Here is a 23,425-nt window from a genome sequence, read left to right on the forward strand (position 1 = left end):
GAGTGGCGGTGTTTGTTCCTGCAGCGCCCGGCTGCCAGGCTCCAGCCTCCCTCCCTCTCTTCCTCCCTCCCTCATCAGCACCACGGTCGCTGTCCGATCTGCTCCTCTGCCCTGCCGCATCTAGCCTGTCCGCTCCGCCGCTGCTCCTATTGCACACAATACACGAATTTACAGCACAGCGGCTTCACCTCGGTGAGTTCGATCTCAGTCTGTTTGCATTTTCCATCCGAAGAAATATGCAATGTGTTCCTGTGTTTTAACCGGGGAACGTGCAGCGTGAAGTAGTCGTGTGCATTTATTTTCTGGCATGTCAGGTACATTTTTTTAACTTTGCGTAACTTGATAAGTATTATTTATTATTATTATTGTTCTTATTGTTATTATTATCATTACTATCATCATTTTTGTTGTTGTCGTTGTTGTTGTTATGTTCGTGAAATAATAAGTGGTATGATTTCGGCCAAGGCCTCGTTGAAGAACAGCCTACTAAACTGAAAGTTGGGAGCAACATGGTCTGTAAAAAGACTAGAAGCAAACGCCCACGCCAGCTGGCATTTGACTAACAGGAAACACGTTATTTAATTTTCACTTGTGTTTTGATGCACTTGTTTGGCGATTTGTAAAATTTCTCAATAGATCGTATTGATGCAATAGAATATTCTCATTTTAGGACTCGAGGACAATTTGCTTTAAGGATGGTAAAGCTGGGGAGTAATTTGCAGGACAAAGACAGCAAGCCTGGTGCGGAGGATGGTTTTAAAAACGTGCCTCTCATCACACCTCTAGACGTCAACCATCTCCAGTACGCGGCTCCCGACGAAGTAAGACAATTTGTGCTTTTCTACAACTTTGAAATAGTTGCTAGTGATCATTGCCGTAAATTATATCTGCACACGGGATCTGTTTCTCTGACATCAATTAGATAATTCAAGTAAAATTCCCCACGAAAAGAGACACACTATAAAACCCTCACTTTTAAATTATATGTTTAGACTCCGAGTAACTGAATTATTTTCGCATTTGTTTTTCACTCTACTGAAATTGTACTGAAAGTGTGGTATTGACAAATAGAAGTCGTTAATATTTCACCGTTTCCTAATGTTTAAATCAGGTATTTGAAGCAAATATATTCGCAAAGAACAATGCGCATCGCGTGATAAATTTACGTTAATTTTTGTGAGTCACGTTTATTATGAAACGCGTAGCGACTGGGACGAGCTGACCTCCAACACCAAGGTGATCTCGCGGTTAGTGGGGGCCCCGTACAGAACAGTCAGTAAGCGCAGCCGGCCGTGCGTGCTGAGAGCGCGAGACGCACACCGGTCACGCAAGGGTTTTGTCGCGTTCCAGGGGACCTCGCGGCGACGTGGCCGGACTCACGGGCTAAGAGCGCGAGACGCACACCTGTCCGGAAGGGTTTTGTCGCGTTCCAGGGGACCTCGCGGCGACGCGGCCGGACTCACGGGCTGAGAGCGCGAGACGCACACCTGTCACGGAAGGGTTTTGTCGCGTTCCGGGGGACCTCGCGGCGCCTGCAGCTTCTTTAGAGGGTTGCGGATGTTAGAGCGGGAGCCAGACAACTCCCAGCATCTTTGTCCTGTAGATTTTTTTGTCGGGAGCCTCCTCGTAGCCATGGTAGCCAAGAAGGTAGAGACGACGGCAAGCAGGGAACATCAGGATATCGCAGTCTAACTTTTTTACTTAAATTTTTTTTATTAATTTGTTTCAGAAATAACAGTAGACTGGCTGATTTTCACAGTTCAAAAGATCTAAAATTCATGTAACAAAAATTAGAAGAAACAATGAAAGAGCAAAAGGTATACATTAAAGCATGCCCTGCTCTGTTTACTGTGATAGAGGTAGCAGACTCATTAGAATGCAACACTTAACCATCACTGAAAGCAGTAAATTATATACAGCAGCTGTAGTTTCACAGAAGCCAGCTGGGCTCTGCTGCTGCCTGAGACAGACAAACTGACTGCATAGAGCTTTGTCTTTATACTTTGTACACTTTCTCTGTATTGTTAATTCTGGTATATCGTACTGAAATTAAGCTTTGCAGCTTAAAGGAAAGAATTCATGTATGGTTAGCATGCTGAAGAGACGCGTTTGTTTTCTGGAAGGAGAGACACGTCTCTGACTCCCACGGACTGCAGTTAGAGACAGGATGTGGTTGTGCTGTTCAGACTGTAGCCGCTACTGGCCCCATTCATCACGGCGGGCCGTGGGGCTCACTGTCCTAGGAATGGTGGCGCACACGCCATTACCACAGTCACATAGAATCATGGGAAATTTTAGGTTATCCCTTCTGTTACATTTAGCTGAGCCGGTGCCTCCTTCAGTCAAGGGTTTCCAGTGATTTTGAGCCAGTGCTCCCTCCCCCTGCTTTTAATGAGATGTGCACCGGCACATAACAGGCGGTCGTAAAAGATGATTAATTATCTCATGAAATCAGAGCATTGTTTTCTTTCACTTCTCCGGATACCTCCGGTGCTAATGGGTCATGCTCATTGTATGAATTACACCATAAAGGGCAATCTCATTCAAAATCACATTGGATCAACAGTCACATTTCATCCTTGAATGTTCAGTTACCTTGACAACACAATATGAGCGCGTTTTTTCCCCCACCTAAGCCATTTTTACACTATAGTCACATTTATTAACAAAGACCTGCAGCTGAAAACCGAAGGGTACACTTAAAAAAGAAAATTAAAACAGTACACAAGCAGCTGACAGCTTAATGATGAAACACACGTCAGACTTTGGGGATCTCGCTGGTATTACATCTAGTCCAAAACACTGCAGACTTTGTGTCGTGTGTTCGTGACCTAACAGAACTCCCAATATACCCCCTGCCAAGTGTGTGTCCTCTTCCTCTCTCTGTCCTTTAATGTCCTTGTAACCTGGGTCCGTCTGCAAGCATTTACCAGAAATGCCATTCTTTATAATGAATAACTTTCCCACCTCACACTCATACCATCACAAAACATACTTTTGCATTTATTTATATTCAGAAATAACTGCAGAGGAATGTGTCCTGCAGATTATCAACATGCAGAAATCGAGGTGCCAGTTGCTTTAACTACAGCTGTTACCTGGAGGATGATGCAGGCCTTGGTGAGATGGCTAAATGAAGGACAAATTGGAAGCTGTTGGTCCAGGTCAAGCCTGCAGCCGCTGTTCTGATGCTGTTGGGTTCATATTGACGGGTAAAACAGAATAAAAATCTGTTATTTTCAAGGTGAGGCAGGTGGTGAAGAAGCAGCAAGTACATTTAATTTGCATGGATGAGAAGGAACATAGGCAGATTATTGCAGTCACTTGCGACTTGGATTGAGATGTTACAGAGCGTGGGATGTTACTGTGGGATGTTACTGCGGTGCAGTGATTTACAGGTGTGTCGCTGGATCAGAGGCCACAGGGTACAGAGACGGTAACCATTTAATAAACACGGACTCTGTGATTCATCATCACCTCTGATCGTTACACTGGAGTGATGGTGCTTTCACTTTGAAGGGTGTATTGGGATTCCTAATGATATTAAGAGATTGATATATTGCTGAGTGTATAATAATGATCAAGAAGTCAATGTGGAGTTCTTGCCATTTGCAGCGTTGCAGAGTTATAACATGGACATTTTTCAAAATTTGATTGCTTTTAAATTGGATATAGCACTGTAAAGTGGACAAGCTTTGATGAAAATTGAAATAGCTTAGGTGCTATGCTTTCATGCTTAATGCAAGCCTGTCAGCTTCATATCAATACACCACCAAAACCAAGGAGATGCTGGTGGATTTTAGAAGATCTAGGCCACTTCATTTGCCAGTTTCCATACAGGGGCGGGACATCGAGGTGGTGGCCTCCTACAAATATCTGGGATGATAAACTGGAATGGTCCCTAAATACAGGTTCTCTTTATAAGAAGGGGCAGAGTCGCCTCTTCTTTCTGCTGAAGCTGAGGTCCTTTGACGTGTGTGATGACATGTTGCATATTTACAGTGACATTACATGTTTTATCACTCAATGGTAGCCAGTGTCGTCTTGTATGCTGCTATATGTTGGGGGTGCCACATAAAGACCGGCCTAAACAGATAAAAACACCAAGAGGCTGGACAAGCTGGTGAAAAAAAACCAGGTTAGTGCCGGGCGGGAGGCTGGACTCACTCAGAACAGTGGTAGAAAGGGCCACATCGAACAGATTAAAGGATAAAATGGACAAGAGTCGACACCCTCTCCATGGCCTCGTGGCTGGGCAGAGGAGCGGCAGTGGTGCTCAGCTCCTCTCACTGCACTGCAGAACTGAGTGGTTTAGGAGGTCCTTTGTCCCCACTGCAATTAGACTTTTCAGTAATGCTCTCTGACCTCATCCTCCCATTCCACCCCCTCTCGTTCATCTATTATAACTCTATTATAAGTAATGGACTGTGTTCTGTTTGATATGTCTCTATTTTAGTGTGCTATATATTTTATTTTTATCAGTGTTTTACAAATTTTGACGGAGCTACTGGATATCGGAATTTCCCCATGGGGATAAATAAAGTTTCTGTCTGTCTGTCTGTCTGTCTGTCTGTCTGTCTGTCTATCTATCAAGTGAATTTTAAATGAACTGGTATTTCAAGAGACACTTCAGACCTTTATAAATATCTCTGAGGCATCATTATGTTGTTGCTGACAATTTAATGGATGGTCTTTATTACAGTACTTTTTCAAACGTAGGCAAAGTAAATATGATGGCATATATAGTCATATATTTGGAAAAAAAATAGATGTGTGGTCATTGAGTAGTGCCCTGGATGATTGTAGTCAGCTGATTAGAATGAGGTGCAGTATTGTTAAACACTGGTGTCTACACATGGACCTCTCCTAATTGGCAGGTAGTGGTGAAGACCCGAACTGAATATCAGACTGAGCAGAAGAACAAGGGCAAGATGAAGGCTCCGAAGGTGGAGGAGTTCACCATCAGCTTCAACGAAGGCGTGTCAGAAAGACTCAAGGTAAAATCTTATCCACAACCTGTTACCATGAGTCAGATCCGCAGTGCTCTGTAATATTTACTGCATGCACACTCCTCCTGTGGTAATCAGCACAACCAACTGTCTTATGAGATCTGTAAACACAAAACTTGGTTTCACAGTTCATTAATGAGTCAGAATCTTCATGAACACCCACATATCCTCATATGATATGATATCTCTCTATACTATCACACACATCATATTACCAGTGATATCTCTCTGTACTATCACACACATCATATTACCAGTGATATCTCTCTGTGCTATCACACACATCATATTACCAGTGAATTTTCTCTGTACTATCACACACATCATATTACCAGTGATATCTCTCTGTACTATCACACACATCATATTACCAGTGAATTCTCTCTGTACTATCACACACATCATATTACCAGTGATATCTCTCTGTACTATCACACACATCATATTACCAGTGATATCTCTCTGTACTATCACACACATCATATTACCAGTGAAATCTCTCTGTACTATAACACACATCATATTACCAGTGAAATCTCTCTGTACTATCACACGCAAATGGACCTTTTCTAGCCACACCAGAAAACCAAAATCTCGGCATGAAACCAAACCATGCTGAAATGCATATCTGTCCCCAAATTTTTGACTGGCTTATGATTTTCTGTTCTTGTCCAGTTCGGTAGAAAGAACTAAACATTTCTCAGTCATTTCTTTCTCTTTGTGGCTTTCTGTGATTTCCTAGAAAGACCTGGAAAAATATCCACTGGTGCTTCTACAGCATCTGCCCTTTAACACACTCCTTCAGGGATGGAGGGAATAGTTTTCAGATGAAGTTACCATGGCAGCAGAAGTGGCTTTCGGTTGCAGGAAGTATGTGCGATGTCAGTGTCTATAAATATGTCAAGCAGCACTATGCATGTGCACTGGGGCTGGGTTTCTTACCTGCTGAGCAGTGAACCGAAGTCATGCCTAAAATGGAAATTTTTCAGCATTTCATATCTTCATCTCAAAAGTAAATGTGAAAACCTTCTGGATTATTAATGTAAACACAATACCTACAAAGGAAACTAGTTGGGGTAAATCAGAATTTTCCAAACATTAATGAGATATCTATAGGATCAAAACAGTAGGAATTTGGAATGGAAATACCTTTTCCGGGAGGTTTCCCTGAGGAATGATTTGGGAGGAGCTGTTTAATAACAACAAAGGAGTGAAAAAAAAACTGGATTAGTAGGTCAGACACAGGAAGAGCCCTTTCCACATCCGCCAGAGCGAGGTATTGTATCAGACACGAGGCTGAGCACACCGATGCCTTTCACCATCAACCCCCGCTTTGACCTCGGAAATTCCAGAGCAGGGGCCTACAGCCGAGGAACTATTCACCAGGTCAATTACAGCGAGGCTCTGGCCGCTGCTCCCGAGTATTTAAACTGCATTTCTCTTTAGGTAGTTTTTCTACTTGCTTTTGGTTGCCAAAATCAATTGGTCACGGAGACCCTGGAGAAATTCCCCTGACCATGCGACTGAGTGAGTGTAAAGCCCCACGAACCGTCAGAGTAAACTGACCCCTCGTTTTCCCCGCCATTTTTCAAAAGCTGGTGACCATTCTAGTTAATTTTAGCTGCAAACTTCTCTTATTCCAGTCTAGGGTGGAGTCCAGAGTCAACATGCCTGCGAATATTCAAACTGAGGAATGTTGTCTTCCCCGAACAGTTATTACAGAAAATGCTTGGTGGTCTCCGGGTACCTGTTTCCGACCACGGTAACAGATTATGGTCTCCTGTACGCAGGAAGCCACTCGGGCTTGAGTCTCGGGGTGGTGCAGTTCTGGAGGGGGTGGGGGCGCCAGAGAACCACCTGACACACAGCTTGCCAGTGCAGCTTTCTGGCATTTCTAACTGGACTGCGGCATATGTTACATGTTCGGGACGCGCCTGTTAAAAGCAGTCATCCTACAATTATGTTAAGCTATACACAAGCCTAAATTAAATGCCAGGGCTGGATCCTGGCCCACTCAGCTTCACTGCGACCCGTTTGAGAGATGTGTCCTATGAAGTTGGATGAAGGAATTTTATGCCAGTTGGCATATGAACCAGCTGTGAAGATCTGACATATTGCATGAGACTATTGGACTATTTTGTAGACCTGGGCTTCCAGGAACCGTGTGTTTGAAATGGATGTGGGCACCTGGAGAAGGTGGGTTTGGAGCAGAACTCCCAGAGCAGGAGTGCAGTGGACGCAGTGGGATTCACTGGTATCCACGTAGGCAGCCATGCGGGCTGCTCCGCCAACCTTCTTCAAGCATCACCTTCAGGATGAGGAGGTAGGGGAGCACAACTGAGCTCTGAAAAGAGGACTGAAAAGGCGGGGGTGCAGGGCCGCAAGATCGAGGGGGGGGGGGGGTGGATCGTGCAAGTGGGTGAGATGTTTGAATTTTTAATAATCTCCTGCTTTGTTTTCGACATGCATATTTTATACATCATCTATTTCCTGCTTGCCTGCCTCTGTCTCAGCACTGAGCGGTACAGTTATCGGGGCAGAGCAGATCGACAGCGTGAAGGCCGCCCCCACCTAGCCGCCCCCTCCCTGACACACGTCACACTTACCCCAGAGCTGTGTGTGCAAAAATGAGATTTAAGTAAGAAGGACATTTCAGTTTATTTTGTACTCAGAGGGCTTTCTGTCTATACATAGGTGGTGTGTAGCTCTGTGGGTTAGAGCTGTGTTCAGAAGGTTGTCGGGTCCAGTCTCAGGGCTAGCAGATTGCTGCCGCCGTTGGGCCCCTGAGCGAGGCCCCCAGCTCCAGGGCACTGCACGCTGACTGACCCTGCTCTGTGACCCCCACGCTTGGTTTCATCTGTACGTGTATCTCAGGAAAGAAGGCAATTTCCCCATGGGGATGAATAAGGTATCAGTGGCGCACTGAGTGTTAATATCATAGGAGAGTGTGGGAATGTGTGTGATTTGGCCTGGTTTCAATGCACCACACAGGAAAGGTGATGAAAAACAAGATAGTTTGTTCTGATTTTGTTGGGAGAAGGTAGTAATTACAGTGGAGCAGATTCATAGTTGTCCCGTGACGTCACACCCTTATAGCAGTACCCACCTGCAGGGTGTAACAAGGCTGTACTCCGCTGCCCACCATTTATTTTTGCAACATTTGTTTAGCCAAAATGCTGCATAGTTGTTGTTCAGTTGGATGCACTAACCGACGAGGAGACAAGCCTGGGTTGTGCTTCTAAAGAATTCCATCTGAGATTGAAAACCAGGAGAGGAGAATCTTGTGGATTCATGATATTTATTAAACGTGCCTCCATCCCTGGGTAAGGAATGAAAAAATGGCAGTCATCAAAGGGGGCTTTCACACCAAAATTCAGGAACCTACTTCCTGAGTCCGAATTCCTGATCTGTCTCGACTAGGAGTAGCTCCTGGCCGCTTTCATGTGTCGCTTTTCCAGCACACAACAGGAACTAGGACCTTCGTGTTAAATAAGCATGGGGGACACAAAAATCTTGTAGGTCAAACCTAGAGCGAGCAGATAATCCATGTGAGTGAGGACACTTTGAGCTACTTCAGGTTTTACAAACTGCTTTAAACATGAAAGGCTACTGTACTTCGCTAAATAGTTCAGTTCTTCTTGTGCTTTGGTTTGTTTCCTTGATTGAAAGATTCATCCAGCTGTTTCACAATAAAATTAGTGACACATGCATGATTATCGGGAGACTGACCAATCAGCACACAGCAAGAACTCAAGGCTTAAGTGAAATGCGGGTCCTTTGAAATGGTAGCTTGCCAATCATGTGCCAGGTCAACCTGTCCCCCCTGACATGGATCTTCTGGGCTGTGTCTGAATTCAGGGATGGCGTCCTTTGAAGGATGCGGCCTGTGCAGCCCTGTAGACCGCATCCTTCGAAGGTTCCCGCAATGAATCTTGGGATCTCAGCAAAATAATGCATTTCCAGGCTGCATTTGGAGGAGCCTTTGAAATGGGACGACCTTGTCATGCCTCTGTGACCCATTTGGTCTTCGAATGCCACTTTAGAATGATGCAGCCCCTGAATTCAGACACACCCCTGCTCACCCTATTAGACTTCGCACACAGTATCATGCAAAATGAAATTGCCACCCCAAAACAATGAAGGACGAACAAGTCGTTCTCTAAGTTATTGGAGGGGGGGGGGCGGGAGGTCAATCAAAATGGGACATGGCCTTTTATTTGTATTTTATTTATATGACTGGTGACATGTTTACAATTCATTATGAAGTCTGGTCATCAGGTCGATCCTTTGCATTCCGCAGAATTAAAAACCATGTAACGTTACCCTGCTAATAAGCGCTGCTGAGCTTCGCTGGCAGCACCTGGGACGTTAGATAATAGTACATCAGCTATCAGTCAAATTTTCCAATGCAGATATATGGAGAGGCCAGCAGAAAAGGTATTCATTAATGCATCAAATGTAATCCGCTGGATGTAAATGGACATAAAGTTATCTGTACTTTCGTAAGCTTTCATCCTGGCAGAAGTAAGGGAAGGGATCCTCCCCAAGAGGCAGGGAGTCATCGCCAAAGAGGAGCTATCAGGGACACTCTTACCACCGATATACTGCAGCGGGAGCCTGCATATGGGGCCCAGAGCTTGCAGTTTGTTCTTATATCTATGTTTTTTTTCTGTTGATAAATGATGAATATTTGTTGCTTGGAACAGATAGAAAATTAACTGACCTGTGCTGCAGGTCTGTGGAGTGTCCAGTGTTGTCTACCATGTTGGGAGGATTTTTGCCCCCCCGCGTCTCCAAGATGGTCACCTGACTGACAGCTATGAACTGAGGTTCAAAACGCTTCTATCCAAGATGGTCTGCAGCTGAGAGTCACTCCCACCTATCGCAGTCGGTCAGTCCCCGGTTGGTTGGCCGCGTGGGCTGCATTAGGCTGTTATCTCAGTGACCTGACCAGGGGATTCACTCCGAAATAATACACAGCTTACAAGGCCTCGCATCACTCAGCAGAATATAGAATGAGGGCTTTAATCTGGAGGCAATGTGCAGCTTAACGTGAAGCCATTAGAAATGCTTGTGTGGTATTCATGGGGTATCTGAGCTGAGAGACACAAACAAAACAAGATAGATTAAATATATGTGTGTTTGCATCTGCGTTTGCTCTATTAATGCATGATTACACTGTTTTCGTCTCATTGCTCCCACCTTATGCCTGCTAGACATCAGCGGACATGGAGAATCTTTGACTTTTCATCCGCCTCAAATTCCCAGCATTGTCCGTCACGAGTGAATTAGTGAGTGTGGTATCAGTGAGCACAGCTGGCTCCGCACGCGGCATGCTGTCCCGACGAAGCGGCCATTCTGCACGGGATGGAAACGTGCCGGGCTCTTCATGTTAAATGCTGTTTCTTAGTCCTCTGTTATCAGAGCAGCAAGTACATAGGACTGTTCAAAGTCTGTGTGTGTTTTCTTTTGTACAGTCTCATTTTAAAAAGGACATGATTTAGCATCTAAGGGGCACTGTTCCATTTTGCCAGTAATGAAACTTCGAGGCTTCTTCCTTCCTGCTAGCAGTCAACTGTAGTCACACAGTACTTTCATCCTGAGCAAGTTGAAGGACCTCAGGTTTCCAGGATGACTGGCTCACCTCATTGCGCATTGCATTGTGGGGGATCCCAAGCTGATTATGCTGGGAAGGCCTAGGCCCTCAAGCTGAGTGTGGAAGCTAAATTGACATTTAATCACTACACTATTCCTTTTCCATTTCAAGCAAAGTTGAATCTAATTAATGCAATGCAATAATTAGCTATTAATATGAGCTGATGGGCAGATAATTCATGAGCTTGCTCTCAGACTGGAAGCAATTCAGAAATTCTTCCTTTCAGCAGATTTCAGGCTTCCTGTGTCCTCAAGGCCTTTGAAAGTGTGATCAACATCAACAATACCTAAGCCAGTTAAAAGCAGTTCATTCCTTTTCACCTGCACACCTAAACACCCTGGACGGGATGCCAGTCCATCAGTGGGCAGGAGGCTGGGGTACACCCTGGACGGGATAGACATAAACCCTTCCCCACCGCTGGAATTTGCCTAACCGCATGTCTTTGGACTGTGGGTGGAACCCGGAAGTGACCATGCAGACTCCACACAAAAAGAGTGGAGGAGGAATTTGCCCCCAAACCCTGGCGGTGTGAGGCAGCGTGTCCTCATTACTGCTCCTCATACATGATTATGAATGAAGGCAGACTCCATACAGTAGCATGGACATAGATGGCCTTTGCTCTGCCTATAGTGTTTTTACCGTGTGCTTCTTGGAAACAAGCAGACTGTCCCAGTCAGTGTGAAAGACTCAGTTTTGTTTTCTCTCCATCCTCAGAAATGGGCACAGATCCTAATTCCTAAAGCCTTCAGCGCCTGTTTTCTTTCCTTGGGCGTTTTCCTGTGTGCTGATGCCAGCGTGGCTATCCTTTGCTAAACCGTCTCCTCTAGCCAAATACAGGCCCATCTCAGTCATGTGAGCTTCCCTTTGCTGTCATTCACACACACACACACACACACACACACACACACACACACACACACACACACACACACACACACACACACACACAGGTTTGTAATTATATCTCTGTGGGGACTCGCCATTCATTTGTATGGGGGAAACTCCTATCCCAACATGATGACCTACCCAAATATGAGACTTTTCCCATTTTTAATTTTTTGATTGCAGTCACAGATTTTTATAAAGTTGGTCCCCACAACATCAAAATATCAGGTTTTTATCGCATTGTGGGACATTTGGTCCCCACGATGTAATATATGCATGATCTGCACACACATACGCAGATTAGGTATCTATATGTTTATCTGGTCTATCCATTCACTCTTTCCAGTCTTCCCTTGTTCAATGTTGTCAGTGCCCACTGTAGCCTCAGTCTCCTGTTCTTGGCTGACAGGAGTGGCACCCGGTGAGATCTTCTGCTGCTGTAGCCCATCTGCCTTAAGGTTCAACATATTGTGCATACAGAGATGCTCTTCTGCATACCTTGGTTGTAGTGAGTGGTTATTTGAGTTACAGTTACCTTTCTCTCAGCTTGAACCAGTCTGGCCAGTCTTCTCTGACCTCTGCCAAGACATTGTCACCCAGAGAACTTCTGCTCACTAGATGTATTTTCTTTTTCAGCACATTCTCTGTAAACCTCAGAGATGGTTGTGCATGAAAATCCCAGCAAATCAGCAGTTTCTGAAAATCTCACACAGGCCCGTCTACCACTCATGCTCCCCATTCTCGTGTTTGATGTGAAGATTAACTGAAGCTCCTGACCTGTATGTGCTTGATTTTTATACATTGTGCTAGTAACATATGCTATATGGACAAAAGTACTGGAACGCACTTCTTAATTGTTAAATTCAGGTGTGTCATTCAGACCCATTGCCACGGTTGTATAAAACCAAGCACCTCGCCATGCAGTCAGGTTTACAAATCTTTGTGGAAGAAGAATCGAACCTGGAAAGGTGGTGCCAGGATAACAGTCTCCACCTGAACCTCAGCAAAATGAAGGAACTGATTGTTGATTACAGGAGGCAGCAGGACTCTTACCCACCTGTCAACATCAATGGTGCTACAATGGAGAGGGTGAGCACCTTCAAATACCTCAGTGTCCACCTACAGGAGGATCTCACCTGGTCCACACACACACGTGCTCTGGTCAGCAAGGCGAGGCAGCGGCTCTACCATCTGAGGCAGCTGAGAAGGTTTAAGGTCTCTCCCGCTGTCCTTAAGGCCTTCTACTCAGCTGCCATAGAGAGCATCCTGACCATGAGCATCACACCGTGGTTCGGACACTGATCTGCCCAGGACCGGAAAGCCCTGCAGAGGGTGGTTAGAGCAGCTGAGCGCTGCACCAGATCTGCCTTGCCCTCCCTCCAAGACATCTACATCAGCCACTGCAGGACCAGAGCAACAAAAATCTCCAAGGACCCCTCCCACCTAATAACTCTCTGTGCTTCCTGCTGAATTCAGGCAAACACTTCCGCAGCCTTATGACCAGAACGGAAAGGTCTAAGAGGAACTAAACCAGTCATAAGACTCCTAAACCAGGACAACACTCAATGCCTCTAGGTCTTCCGCCATACTCTACAGTGACTCTTCAGTCACTGACATAATCCAATGAGTACTGCTTTCGCCCTCTCCAAATTGTTGGCACATACCTCAGGCCTCTTGCACATTGCACTTATATTGCACCGCAAAATACATTTTACCCAACACTTATGTATAAATTATGTACAGCTGAACATTTCATATATTTTTTTATCTTATTATTTTTCTTATATTTTCTATATTTTGTTACGCCCTTATCATGCGCAGCTGCTCGGCATAACCAGGGTTACGTTTCACTACATGTTGTATGTTTATAACTGTGTACGTGACGAATAAACCTCTTGAATCTTGAATCTCGTTCTGAAGAGCTCAGTGAATTCAAGTGTGGTGCTGTCATCGGATGCCACCATAGCAGTATGTCAACTTCTGAAATATCTCCCCTGTTAGATATTTCATGGTCAACTGCAAGTGGTATTATCGCAAAGAGGAAGCGTGTGCAAATAACAGAAACTCAGCCGTGAAGTGGCAGACCAAGTAGAGTAACAGAGTGGGGTCACTGAGTGTTGAATGCATAGTGCGTAAAAGTTGCCAAACGCTCTGTTGACTCAATAACTGCTGAGTTCCACACTTCCACTGGCATTAACCCCAGCAAAAAATCGGTGTGCTGGGAGCTTTATGGAATGGGTTTCCATGGCCGAGCAGCTGCTTGCATCACCAAGCAGTGCTGGATGCAGTGGTGTAAAGCACACCGCCACTGCACTCTGGAGCAGTGGAAACGTGTTCTGTGGAGTCATGAATCGCGCATCTCTGTCTCGCAGTCTGATGGACGAGTCTGGGTTTGGCGGAGACCAGGAGAACGTTACCTGCCTGACTGAATTGTGCCAGCTGTAAAGTTTAGTGTGGGGGGGGGGGGGGATAATGGTATGGGGGTGTTTTTCAGGGGCTGGGCTGGGGCCCTTAGTTTCAGTGAAGGGATCTCATTTTATACAAGTCTATTCTTACCAACTTTGTAGGAACAGTTTGGGGAAGAGCATTTTCTATTCAAGCATGACTGTGCTTCAGTGCTCAAAGCAAGGTCCATAAAGGCATGGTTGGGTGAGTTTGGTCTGTAAGAACCTGACTAACCTGTATAGAGCGCTGACCTCAACCTCATCGAACACCTTTGAGATGAAGTAGAACTGAGATTGTGAGCCAGACCTTCCTGAGCAACTTCGGTGCCCAACCTCACAAACGCTCTTCTGGATGATTGAGAAAAAAATCCCCAGCAGAGGCGAAGATGACGCATTGGCTCTGCGTGCGCCATGCGTCTGACATGGGGCGTTGCCGTCTGCGCTCTAAGAGCCCCCTCTTCACAGAAAAACTGGCAGGGGTTGCGACTGTCAGATGAAAGTGTTTTTCTGATGCTGCTGCAAATGGTTTAAACAAAATGGCGTAGTCCTCTGAGTCAGCCGTTGATATGCAAGGCGCTTGTCATCTTAAAGCACCCTTATCTTGTGATTTAAGAGTGTTTGGCAGTGCTGGCCATCCCAAGATAAAGGGCGCCTGTTTACCTGTCTGTCGTGTGCTCCACTTTCAAGTGCCCTTTGTCAGCAGTTGGAGAGACACGTTAAGGCTGCAGCGTGTTTGATGCTGACTTTAGGCCACCCGTCCTTGTCCCTCGATCGCAGGTCACGGTCCTCATCTTCCTGGCACTGGCCTTCTTGGCCTGCATCGTCTTCCTGGTGGTATATAAAGCCTTCACCTATGACCACAGCTGTCCGGACGGCTTTGTCTACAAGGTGAGTGCCCGAGTCGCCAGCCTCCGTCGTAAACGATTTCGCATCATTTTTCCTGTACCATAGGGAGGGTTGTCATATGGGAAAAAGGTCACAGTTGTTAGGTGTTCCTCTGACTATTGTATGACAAACATTGAGGAAAAGGACTTGGATTTAATTTAAGAGTCAGGATATTATACCAATGCTCAAGGGAGCATAATCACTTTTTGTCTGAATCAATTCCACTGAAAAATCTGACACAGGCCCATGTTTTTCAAACACCAATCTGCTTCATATTATAGTGTCCCGAGTTTAATTAATCCCTCATCTCCCCTAGCTAGCTCTCTCAATTGTTCCTGTTTTTCAGCAATCATATTTTGTATATTCATTCTGTCAAGGGTATTCTGCTATTTGGACTTAAGTGGAAAGAATTAAAACTTATAATGAAACGGGAATAGCGCATCTTAGGTCGGTGAATTTTCTGTGGGTTCAGTTAATTAGTTATATGTTATAATTAAGCCTTTTATTGGATGAGCTGCAGAATGTGCGAACAAGAGAGGAAGAGATAGGGGCTCTTTGTTGGGTTTCTAGACGGTTTGTAATTTACGGAGATAGGCCAGTTATATTTTTTTTGGGAAAAACGTGAGTGGTGAAAGCCTTGGTGAGGTAACGGCCCCCACGGGGGTGCCCTCGTGTCCCCGCAGCACAAGCGCTGCATCCCAGCATCACTGGAAGCCTACTATGCCAACCAGGACAGCAGCTCCCGGGCACGTTTTTACACGGTCATCAGCCACTACAGCATGGCCAAGCAGAGCACATCCCGTTCGGTGTCACCATGGCAACCGGCAGGCCCCGCCCAGCACGGCCCCGAGGACCACTAAGCGCCCCCCCCGGAGGCCATCTTTTTAAAGGAGAACGAAAAGATATATGAGGTGTCTCAGTCCATAAATCCTGATGGGGAACTGTGGGCCAGTCTGTGTTCCTCACACCTTGTCCAAACCCCTCCATATCTCTCTCTCCCTCTTGTCATTGATGTTTTCTATTCCGTAATGAACAACGAAGCCTTTGTAAATAGGCATGATGTTATGGCCCCAAACATTTTATTCATTTCTTTCCGTCATCTGTCTGCCATAACTGAGATGTGGTGTTTCCTACCGATTACTGGCATGCACTCCTGAAATCATCGTAAGACGGAAGCTGTCCATTTTAGCCCTTTTTATTATGATGGTGTGCGTAGTCTTTAATTGCTGTGAATGAATATTCAGTTGAAAGAGAACAACCCACGCTGAGACCCTGTTACATTTGTGTAAATTAGCTGTCAAGGTGGTTATAATGTACGTTATTCTTAAGTAATATAAATGGTATATATTACATTCCTTTTGAACGATTAAGATTACGACTTCTGCCAATAAGTCAGTAAATACTTCTCTTTTGGCAGGGCCCAAACAGCTAAAGATTCTGGAAAAGGATTTTCCTTGAAGTACCTTTATTTATGTAATTAATAGCAAGTCATCATTTCATGTATGGCCACATAATTCAGTTTTAATGCCTGTACAACATTTTGGTTATAAAATGGAATGTTGATACAAAAGCAAGGTCAATATTCAAAGTGTTTTATACAGTAACTATTACACAACACAGTTTATACATAAAATATTTCACAAGAATGGATGTCCCTAATAGTTTATCGTGTAAAATCAAACAGCGATGACAGTCTTCTGTATGTCCTTTGAGTTGCTGACAGATTGTGATGCTTGTCCCCTTGGAGCCAGTTCTCAGAGTCGCGAGTGTCTTTGAACTCCCACTCAGCAAAATGGGATGTTTATACTTCCTGAACAGTGGCCTTCAAAGGCAAAGCTCTTACTTAGTCTGACTTTTTAATAAAAAAGAAATAAACATGTTGCAATTGCATCCTGTTTCAATCCAAAATAAATCAGAACTTTGCTTCTTGCCGTTGACGTCTGTTACAAAGAGGCAAAAAACAGTATGTAGTTTAGATAAATATCAAAGTGTGGTGTACTTTCATTGTATTTCGTTTATTTCTCGGAGAAATAAACAGAACATGCTGTGTCCAACATCACTCTGCTCACTTGAGTTGTAATTTTCCAATCATATCCTGAACATGCTGGGTGTTTTTTTCTTGGGGGTGGGGTGAGGGGTACCCTGTTATTAGGTTTATATGATTAGCTGTCTCTAAATTGCCTGTAGTGTATGACTGTGCATGTGCCTGCACAGTCTCACCTATTATCAAACACCAGGAATAGCCATTGTTTGGCCACCCTGTGATCTTCATCTCACCGTGTGCGTTATGTAAACAGCTAGGGAAGAAAACAAAGTTATGTGTATTACATAAAAATATGGCCCACAAACCTGACCAAGACGAGCCATTGGACAATGGATGATTGATTGTTGGAAGGATATAACATTCTACAATATATTGGCAAAGAAACGTAATTTCAATGTGTTTTTCATATTTTAATTTATGTCCATTTTAATTTGAACAAAACATAGTTAAAAAGTCTTTGGGGGTGATAGAGATGTTTCATGCCGAACCAGCAGGTGGAGTTCTGGTCTAAGGCTGTAGACTTTTAATCCAAAGGGTGTTGGGTTTGAATCCCCGTTTTATATTATGGTGCCTTTCCATGCTGCATTTCCACCGTTGTACATACTTTGTATGAAATGTTAAATTGGTCTGCGTGTTTCTTTCCATAAAACTTTCCATGATCCCTTTAGGTGAAGAAATTGAACGAAGCCCAGAAATATTTGGGTCTTGGCACTAATTTAGTGTGTCATCAGGTGTCATTCTGAGATGGGATCATCCTGGCAGACTCTGGAAAGATGAGGTGTGTTCCACACACCAGGGAAATAATGGAAGGGGTCCCTCGATGCTGGTGACATCAGCATCTATAGGGGCGTCATGCTGCCCTGCCAGCCCTCTCACCCAGCCTCTTTCGAGGGACCAAAACATTAGCATGCAGGTGGGAAAAGCCTTTACCACAGCCAAAGATTCATCCATTCAAAGCCGCCAACCCAGAGGTACGTAGTGTTGTGAGATGGAGATCAACGAGAGGCAAAAAAAAGGTTATTCTTGTACTTTGACAATAAAAACTGCAACAATCAATAGTTACTCCTACTGTTAACAGTTACTTTCAATTACTGTTACTATCCAACAACCACCAGAAAAACTGTAGAGAGAACAGGAAAGACCTCTATTACTATCATAGAGCATTATTATATTTACAGTACATTAATCAGGCAGATTTACAGGCTTAAAGTTACTGGGTTTGCAATATGTTATGGACCATTTTGACCAGTCAGCAGCTCCTATTAACAAACATTAAGTGCATAAGATATAAAGGGATCTGATGTGTCGACCTTCACTGCCGTAACACCCAATGCAGAGGTATCCAGACAGCCTGACACAGGAGCTTAAAGACTTGAGACGCTGTCCTCTCTTCCCTCTGACACATGGCCCTTGAAATGCACATTTATTAAATGCATTAATGACCAGTGCATTGATTAAGCACCAAAAACCATGCTGCAGCTGTTAGGGAGACCAGGTGGATTTAAGGGATCTCTCTGCCTGCCAGACAAAGGGACCCGTCGACGCCTCGTTTAAGGCCACTGTTTGTTTGAGCGGAGTACTTGCGGGCCCCCACCCCGGGAGATGTACGGAGGCTCTCAGGAATTCAGGCATGGCCTACTTTCTCTGCACCAATTACAGCTCCTGGTCGCCCTGCTGTTAATCTTTGCTCGCATGCCAGGGGACACAAATTCAATTCAGTGTATGCAATATTTACAGAATGAAAAAAAGGCTGAATTATTTAGAAAACGTTTCTGGCCTCTGCATACAAAGATCTGCCTGGGCTACTTGATCTGATTGAGATGAATAACACAACCATGGGACCGGTGAAAGAAAAATATAGCTTTGTGTGTTTCTTTTCTGTGTTGGCCAAGGCATTTGCCCAATCCAGTTAAATCAGGAGAAGCTATTTTTAATAGGATTTTTTAAAGCATTCCTGAGCTTTAAGAATGAATTTGGTTCAAAGGTGCTTGCTTGTGCATATATATTTACAGAGACGCAGGCGTGATTCCCCGGGGGTGATGAACGCTCATCGCCTCTCCAAGCACAGCAGCTAGTTTAGCTACGGACCCCCCCCTAGCCCCTCTGTCTTGGCTGTTTTCCTTGGCCTATTTCACAGTGAAATCTGAGCGACACCACACTTATCAACAGGACGCGTTAGGCATCATGCTGCAACACGGCCACCAATCTTACTGAGAAGATCACCTGATAGCTAGCTACGTGCTAAAACAAACAAACAAACAAATAAATAAATATACAACAGAAAAACCTGATATAGATATATGCATTTGTAACAGACCATTGTTTGCCTCCTGGGTATCTTGGTCCTACAGGAAAATTTTATGGTTTTTATCAGACAGAACAAATTGTGAACTACAGCCAGGCTAGGTCCTGCAGTGCTGTACCTGGATGAACCACAGGAAAATCGATGGTTAAAACTACAAAAATTAAGACTTTAATTGGGTTTAATAATAAACCGAAAAGTAAACAGTAATTTTAAAGTGAGCCCATGTGTTCCGACCAGCTAGGGGAACAGCTGCAAATGGCAGTAAACACCTGTCACATTTCCATTACAACACATCCCACGGGTTTTCAGAATATAACTGTATTCAATTAAACTGATTATTGTTTTTTTGCTTTGTTTAATTTCCCTGCTTTCCACTCAACAATGATTTTCCCACATGAATGATATCAGGCCGCTTAAATTACAGGCTCATTAATACTCAGAACCACCTTATCATCTGACCATATGAAGGTCCACCCACAGGTAATGTTTACCCCTCGTCACGGTCCAAAACTATATCCGCAGGACTTTTTGAAAACCCAGGGGCGGCACTGCAATTAATCTTGTATGCCACACAGGTATGATTCAGTGTTCAGGCTCTAATCCTGTTTATTCACAAATGAAAAGTCAGCTAGAGAGTTCCGCTTCTGCATTCGCATCTCCTGTGTTTCAGCCTCAGAAGCACATGCTGGCTAATTCAGGCGAAAGGGAGCGGGACCGTGTGCATGACAATGTGGAGGCACCCGGCCAGCCGGCACGACTGCAACGAAAGGCTCCTCACATTCAGACGGGCTCTGACAGACGGAGACCTCGCCTGTCCAGTTTAATCAAATCAACTGCATTAATAATTCAACCCAACATTGAAGACAGAAAAGTAGGTGAAAACGCAACATCAGGAGCCCAGATTAAAGTTTAATGTAAAATGGAGACAGACGGACAGATGGCCAACAGACAGACAAACAGACAGATTTCATTGATCCCAAAGGAAATTTAGGATTATTACCTGAAATATAATTATACGATATATTGTGTCCTAAGGCACCTGGGACAGGCTCCAGACCCAAGCCTGATCCAGGATCAGCATCTGGAAGATGCACGAATGGAAGGATCTCTGCAATCTGTCGGACCAAATGAGAAAACACATTGGAGAGAAAAACACACGTTCACAAGTTCATATGCAAACGATGCTGATGTCAGCTGACACCAAGCATAACTAAATGGTCAATAGTTTGGCAGCTATAAAATGAGCAGAGACGTCGGCCTGTTATTCCGCTGCAGTGTGAAGGACGATAAGGGCGGAGGAGGATATGCTGCGTCTCGGCTGATGGAGATGCTGCACCCCTTTGCATCCCGTTCCAGAAGAATTGGAAATTTCTGAATTTCTGAAATGCAGACTTCATTTCTATACCTGTTATATAGCGATAGTAAAGGGAAAATCGCTTATTTGTGTTGGTATGGAGACAGTATTGAGCTAATTTATGAGTGTAACCTGTTCTGGAATTGGTGACAGAAACACAGAGGAGAGAGTCACACATGTTGGAGGAAGGGGGACCCTCAGGCCTCTATGACTGGCTGTAACGGGCCACTATGACAGCCCTGAGGCACAAACAGTGAAATGGTGAGACCTTTCTCACAAGCCAGGTAAGTCACCGGAGTCTAATTTTAAATCCTGTTTCCATGTCCCTCTTCTGCGTACTTTTCCAATTAAAGCCAAAGGTGATGAAGCAGAGTCACTCTGCCTCTCTGCGAAGCGTCACGCCCTCAGGGTCCCTAACACTCGTGTAATTCACTCAGCACAGGCAGGTACGTCTGGATTAAACGATCACGCAGTCCCTCACACCGTGTCCCCATAAACCCAGCCGAGGCGTCTCACTCGCGTCTAAAAAGCGGAGACGTGAGCCGAAGGTCGCAAACGGCGATTGTAATTCACAGGGCTGCCATGCTAAGATAAAATTCTTATCGATGCATCTTTTTTTTCTACCCAGGATGTCTTTTATCCTCACTGTGTGACTACTTGGAACTTTCAAAGGAAAGTATCTGTAATGGGGCCATGATGAATTTACTTCCAGTATCTTTTATTGATAAAACAAAAGGAAGAGACATGGCAAGTCACCTGGAAGGTTACACTGGCTTGCAGGATAAGTGTGCCTGTAGCCACATATACTTGCAGTAAACGAACGCTTTCATACAAAAATAATGCTTGTGAACTTCAGTATATTCTGAATCACTAATATAAAAAATATGACTTCTAACCAGCATCTTACTGTTGTGTGCAATGGGCAATAAATGACTAAAGAAACCAAAAACATTTCGTTGTACCAAAATCACAAACAGCTTTCATACAAAAATACAGAATTCTGTACCAGCAGATCTTATACAAAAGTAATGCTTGTGGACTTCAGGATAGGGAACTTCAGCCGCTCGTCAGTGATAAAATGTGCAGTTACAGTGACATAAGATTCTGTGGCAATGGATGTCCATGTATCCCATTACAGCTGTCCTACCCGCTTTCCTCAGTGATTCCATAACTTCGGTTTCAGTCTCGTTGTAGAGTGTGGGGATCGTTGTGTCAGTAAAATATCTTCGAGATGGGATGTTGTATCTTGGCTCCAAAGTGCGCAACATAGAGCGAAAGCCCTAGTTCTCAACGATTAAATACGGGTGCAAATCCCAATAGAAGTTACGACGGAGTTCATAATTTGCTTCGTCCTTTCCGAGTTAGGTGGAAGCTTTGACACCACTATAGGACCATCGAGCAGCTACAACTGGGTGTTTTTCTTCCTCCTCCTTGTGGAAGCGGGTAATATGGTTTCTCATGTTTGTCGTGTTTCCAGAATATTTTAGTTTAGTTTGATACAATTTGCATTTAGTGTGGCTCTTGTCCAGGTTATAGAAGCCGAAGTAGCTTTTACTGCAGAGGGTGCCAGTTGGATTTCTCGCTCAGCCTCCTGAATCTCTGCTACATCACGGGCGCTGCACTCCCAATTTCTGCCTTTAGCGTACAGTCAGCGTTACATTATCAATTAACATTTAGAAAGTCGATTCTTGACATTTGTGAATGTGTCCACATCCACATCGCAATGCATCTACCACTTGATTTTTTTCTCCCACCCCAACACTAAGGTGTTGCAATAAAAACAGTGAAAACGTTCTATTTTCAGTAAGCATACTGTCTCAAAGTCACAAGTCAACATTAACAGATGGTCCGCAACAGGGTGATGTGAACCACTGCCAAGCTAAGCACTTTGCACACAAGAGTGAAAGACAGGTGTAACACGCCACTTTAAGTGTCATTAGTGATGTGAATTGGCTGCAAGACAGACCATCAGTGCACACCGTTACTTACACCGTCACTTACACCGTTACTGACCATGAATTTCAATGCCATGGCGATTTGTAAAATGCACCACATTTAGCTACAGCTGGACGATTACGAGGCTGAACTCGTTACTACAAATGGTGTCTTCGGCAATGAACTAAATGAGACTGTGGCGTCCCAATGGCAACAATCCCACACGAGAAAATGATGACAGCGTTGCCAGCACGGCTGTTTTACAGGACGGCATGTATGCAAATAGCCGGTTGACTATCGTTGGCTCCGTGTTCATTAGCTGCCCACCTGTGCTGGATTAACTGGATTTAGGTTTACAGGAATTCTTTGGTTTTCATACATCCCAAATGTAAGATGGTTGACAGTGATGCCTGGGGACCAAGCAGCGGGTGAACTGCTCATCCAGGGCTCCCAGAGCAGTTTTTGAGTTTAAACCCTTTGCTGAAGGACCCAGTGGTGAGGTAACACTCTGACAGTTACCTACTGGATCGAGGCAGAGACTCTGAGCCCCGAGAGGCACTTAGAGTTCCACCCACCTTCTGTCCAGGTGGGTGTCTACGTATAACCATCTACACGTCTAAGACTAACAAGCGTCCATGACTTCAGCTCCTAGCAATTACAACCATGCCTCTTACAGTGGCTGCCTCGTCTAGAGACCAATTCACAAATACAATAGTATCAAAAAATTTTTTATTTATCCGACCAATGCGCACATTTATGATTAAATTTCGGAAGTCTCACATCAACGCACGCCGGAGTGAGAAGGCTTTCCGAAGTATACTTCACAAAATGTTTTTTAAAAATGTTCACTTCATGAAGGGTAAAGCTGTAAGCAGAGTCACCACCATGCTTAGACTACCGTGATTTTC

At 44.5% G+C, this 23,425-nt stretch overlaps 1 protein-coding gene and 1 long non-coding RNA gene across 2 annotated transcripts in view; one reads left to right on the top strand and one right to left on the bottom strand.

Annotated features, from left to right (window-relative positions):
• Positions 1-16,760, top strand: LOC125750437 (neuronal vesicle trafficking-associated protein 2-like). Its single transcript, XM_049028269.1, has 5 exons — positions 1-192; positions 671-821; positions 4,878-4,997; positions 14,772-14,882; positions 15,563-16,760. Exons 2-5 carry the CDS (start codon positions 696-698, stop codon positions 15,737-15,739), a joined length of 534 nt encoding a protein of 177 aa, XP_048884226.1. The 5' UTR covers positions 1-192; positions 671-695; the 3' UTR covers positions 15,740-16,760.
• The window catches only part of LOC125750439 (uncharacterized), a 25,551-nt gene continuing 18,811 nt past the window's right edge, over positions 16,686-23,425 (bottom strand). The window contains exons 3-4 of the long non-coding RNA XR_007400343.1: positions 20,229-20,343; positions 16,686-16,819 (exon numbers count right to left, since the gene is read on the bottom strand). This is a non-coding gene — a long non-coding RNA (uncharacterized LOC125750439). The remainder of the gene's footprint in view (positions 16,820-20,228; positions 20,344-23,425) is intronic.

Source organism: Brienomyrus brachyistius, chromosome 10 (genome assembly GCF_023856365.1).
Source record: "Brienomyrus brachyistius isolate T26 chromosome 10, BBRACH_0.4, whole genome shotgun sequence".
NCBI classification, from domain to species: domain Eukaryota; kingdom Metazoa; phylum Chordata; class Actinopteri; order Osteoglossiformes; family Mormyridae; genus Brienomyrus; species Brienomyrus brachyistius.

What these genes read in the sequence shown, in the direction of transcription:
- LOC125750437 (XM_049028269.1), top strand. Translation starts at nt 696, where the DNA reads ATGGTAAAGCTGGGGAGTAATTTGCAGGACAAAGACAGCAAGCCTGGT. An exon ending in AGTACGCGGCTCCCGACGAA is followed by an intron (nt 822 to 4,877) that starts GTAAGACAATTT and finishes CCTAATTGGCAG; the next exon opens with GTAGTGGTGAAGACCCGAAC. An exon ending in CGGACGGCTTTGTCTACAAG is followed by an intron (nt 14,883 to 15,562) that starts GTGAGTGCCCGA and finishes GTGTCCCCGCAG; the next exon opens with CACAAGCGCTGCATCCCAGC.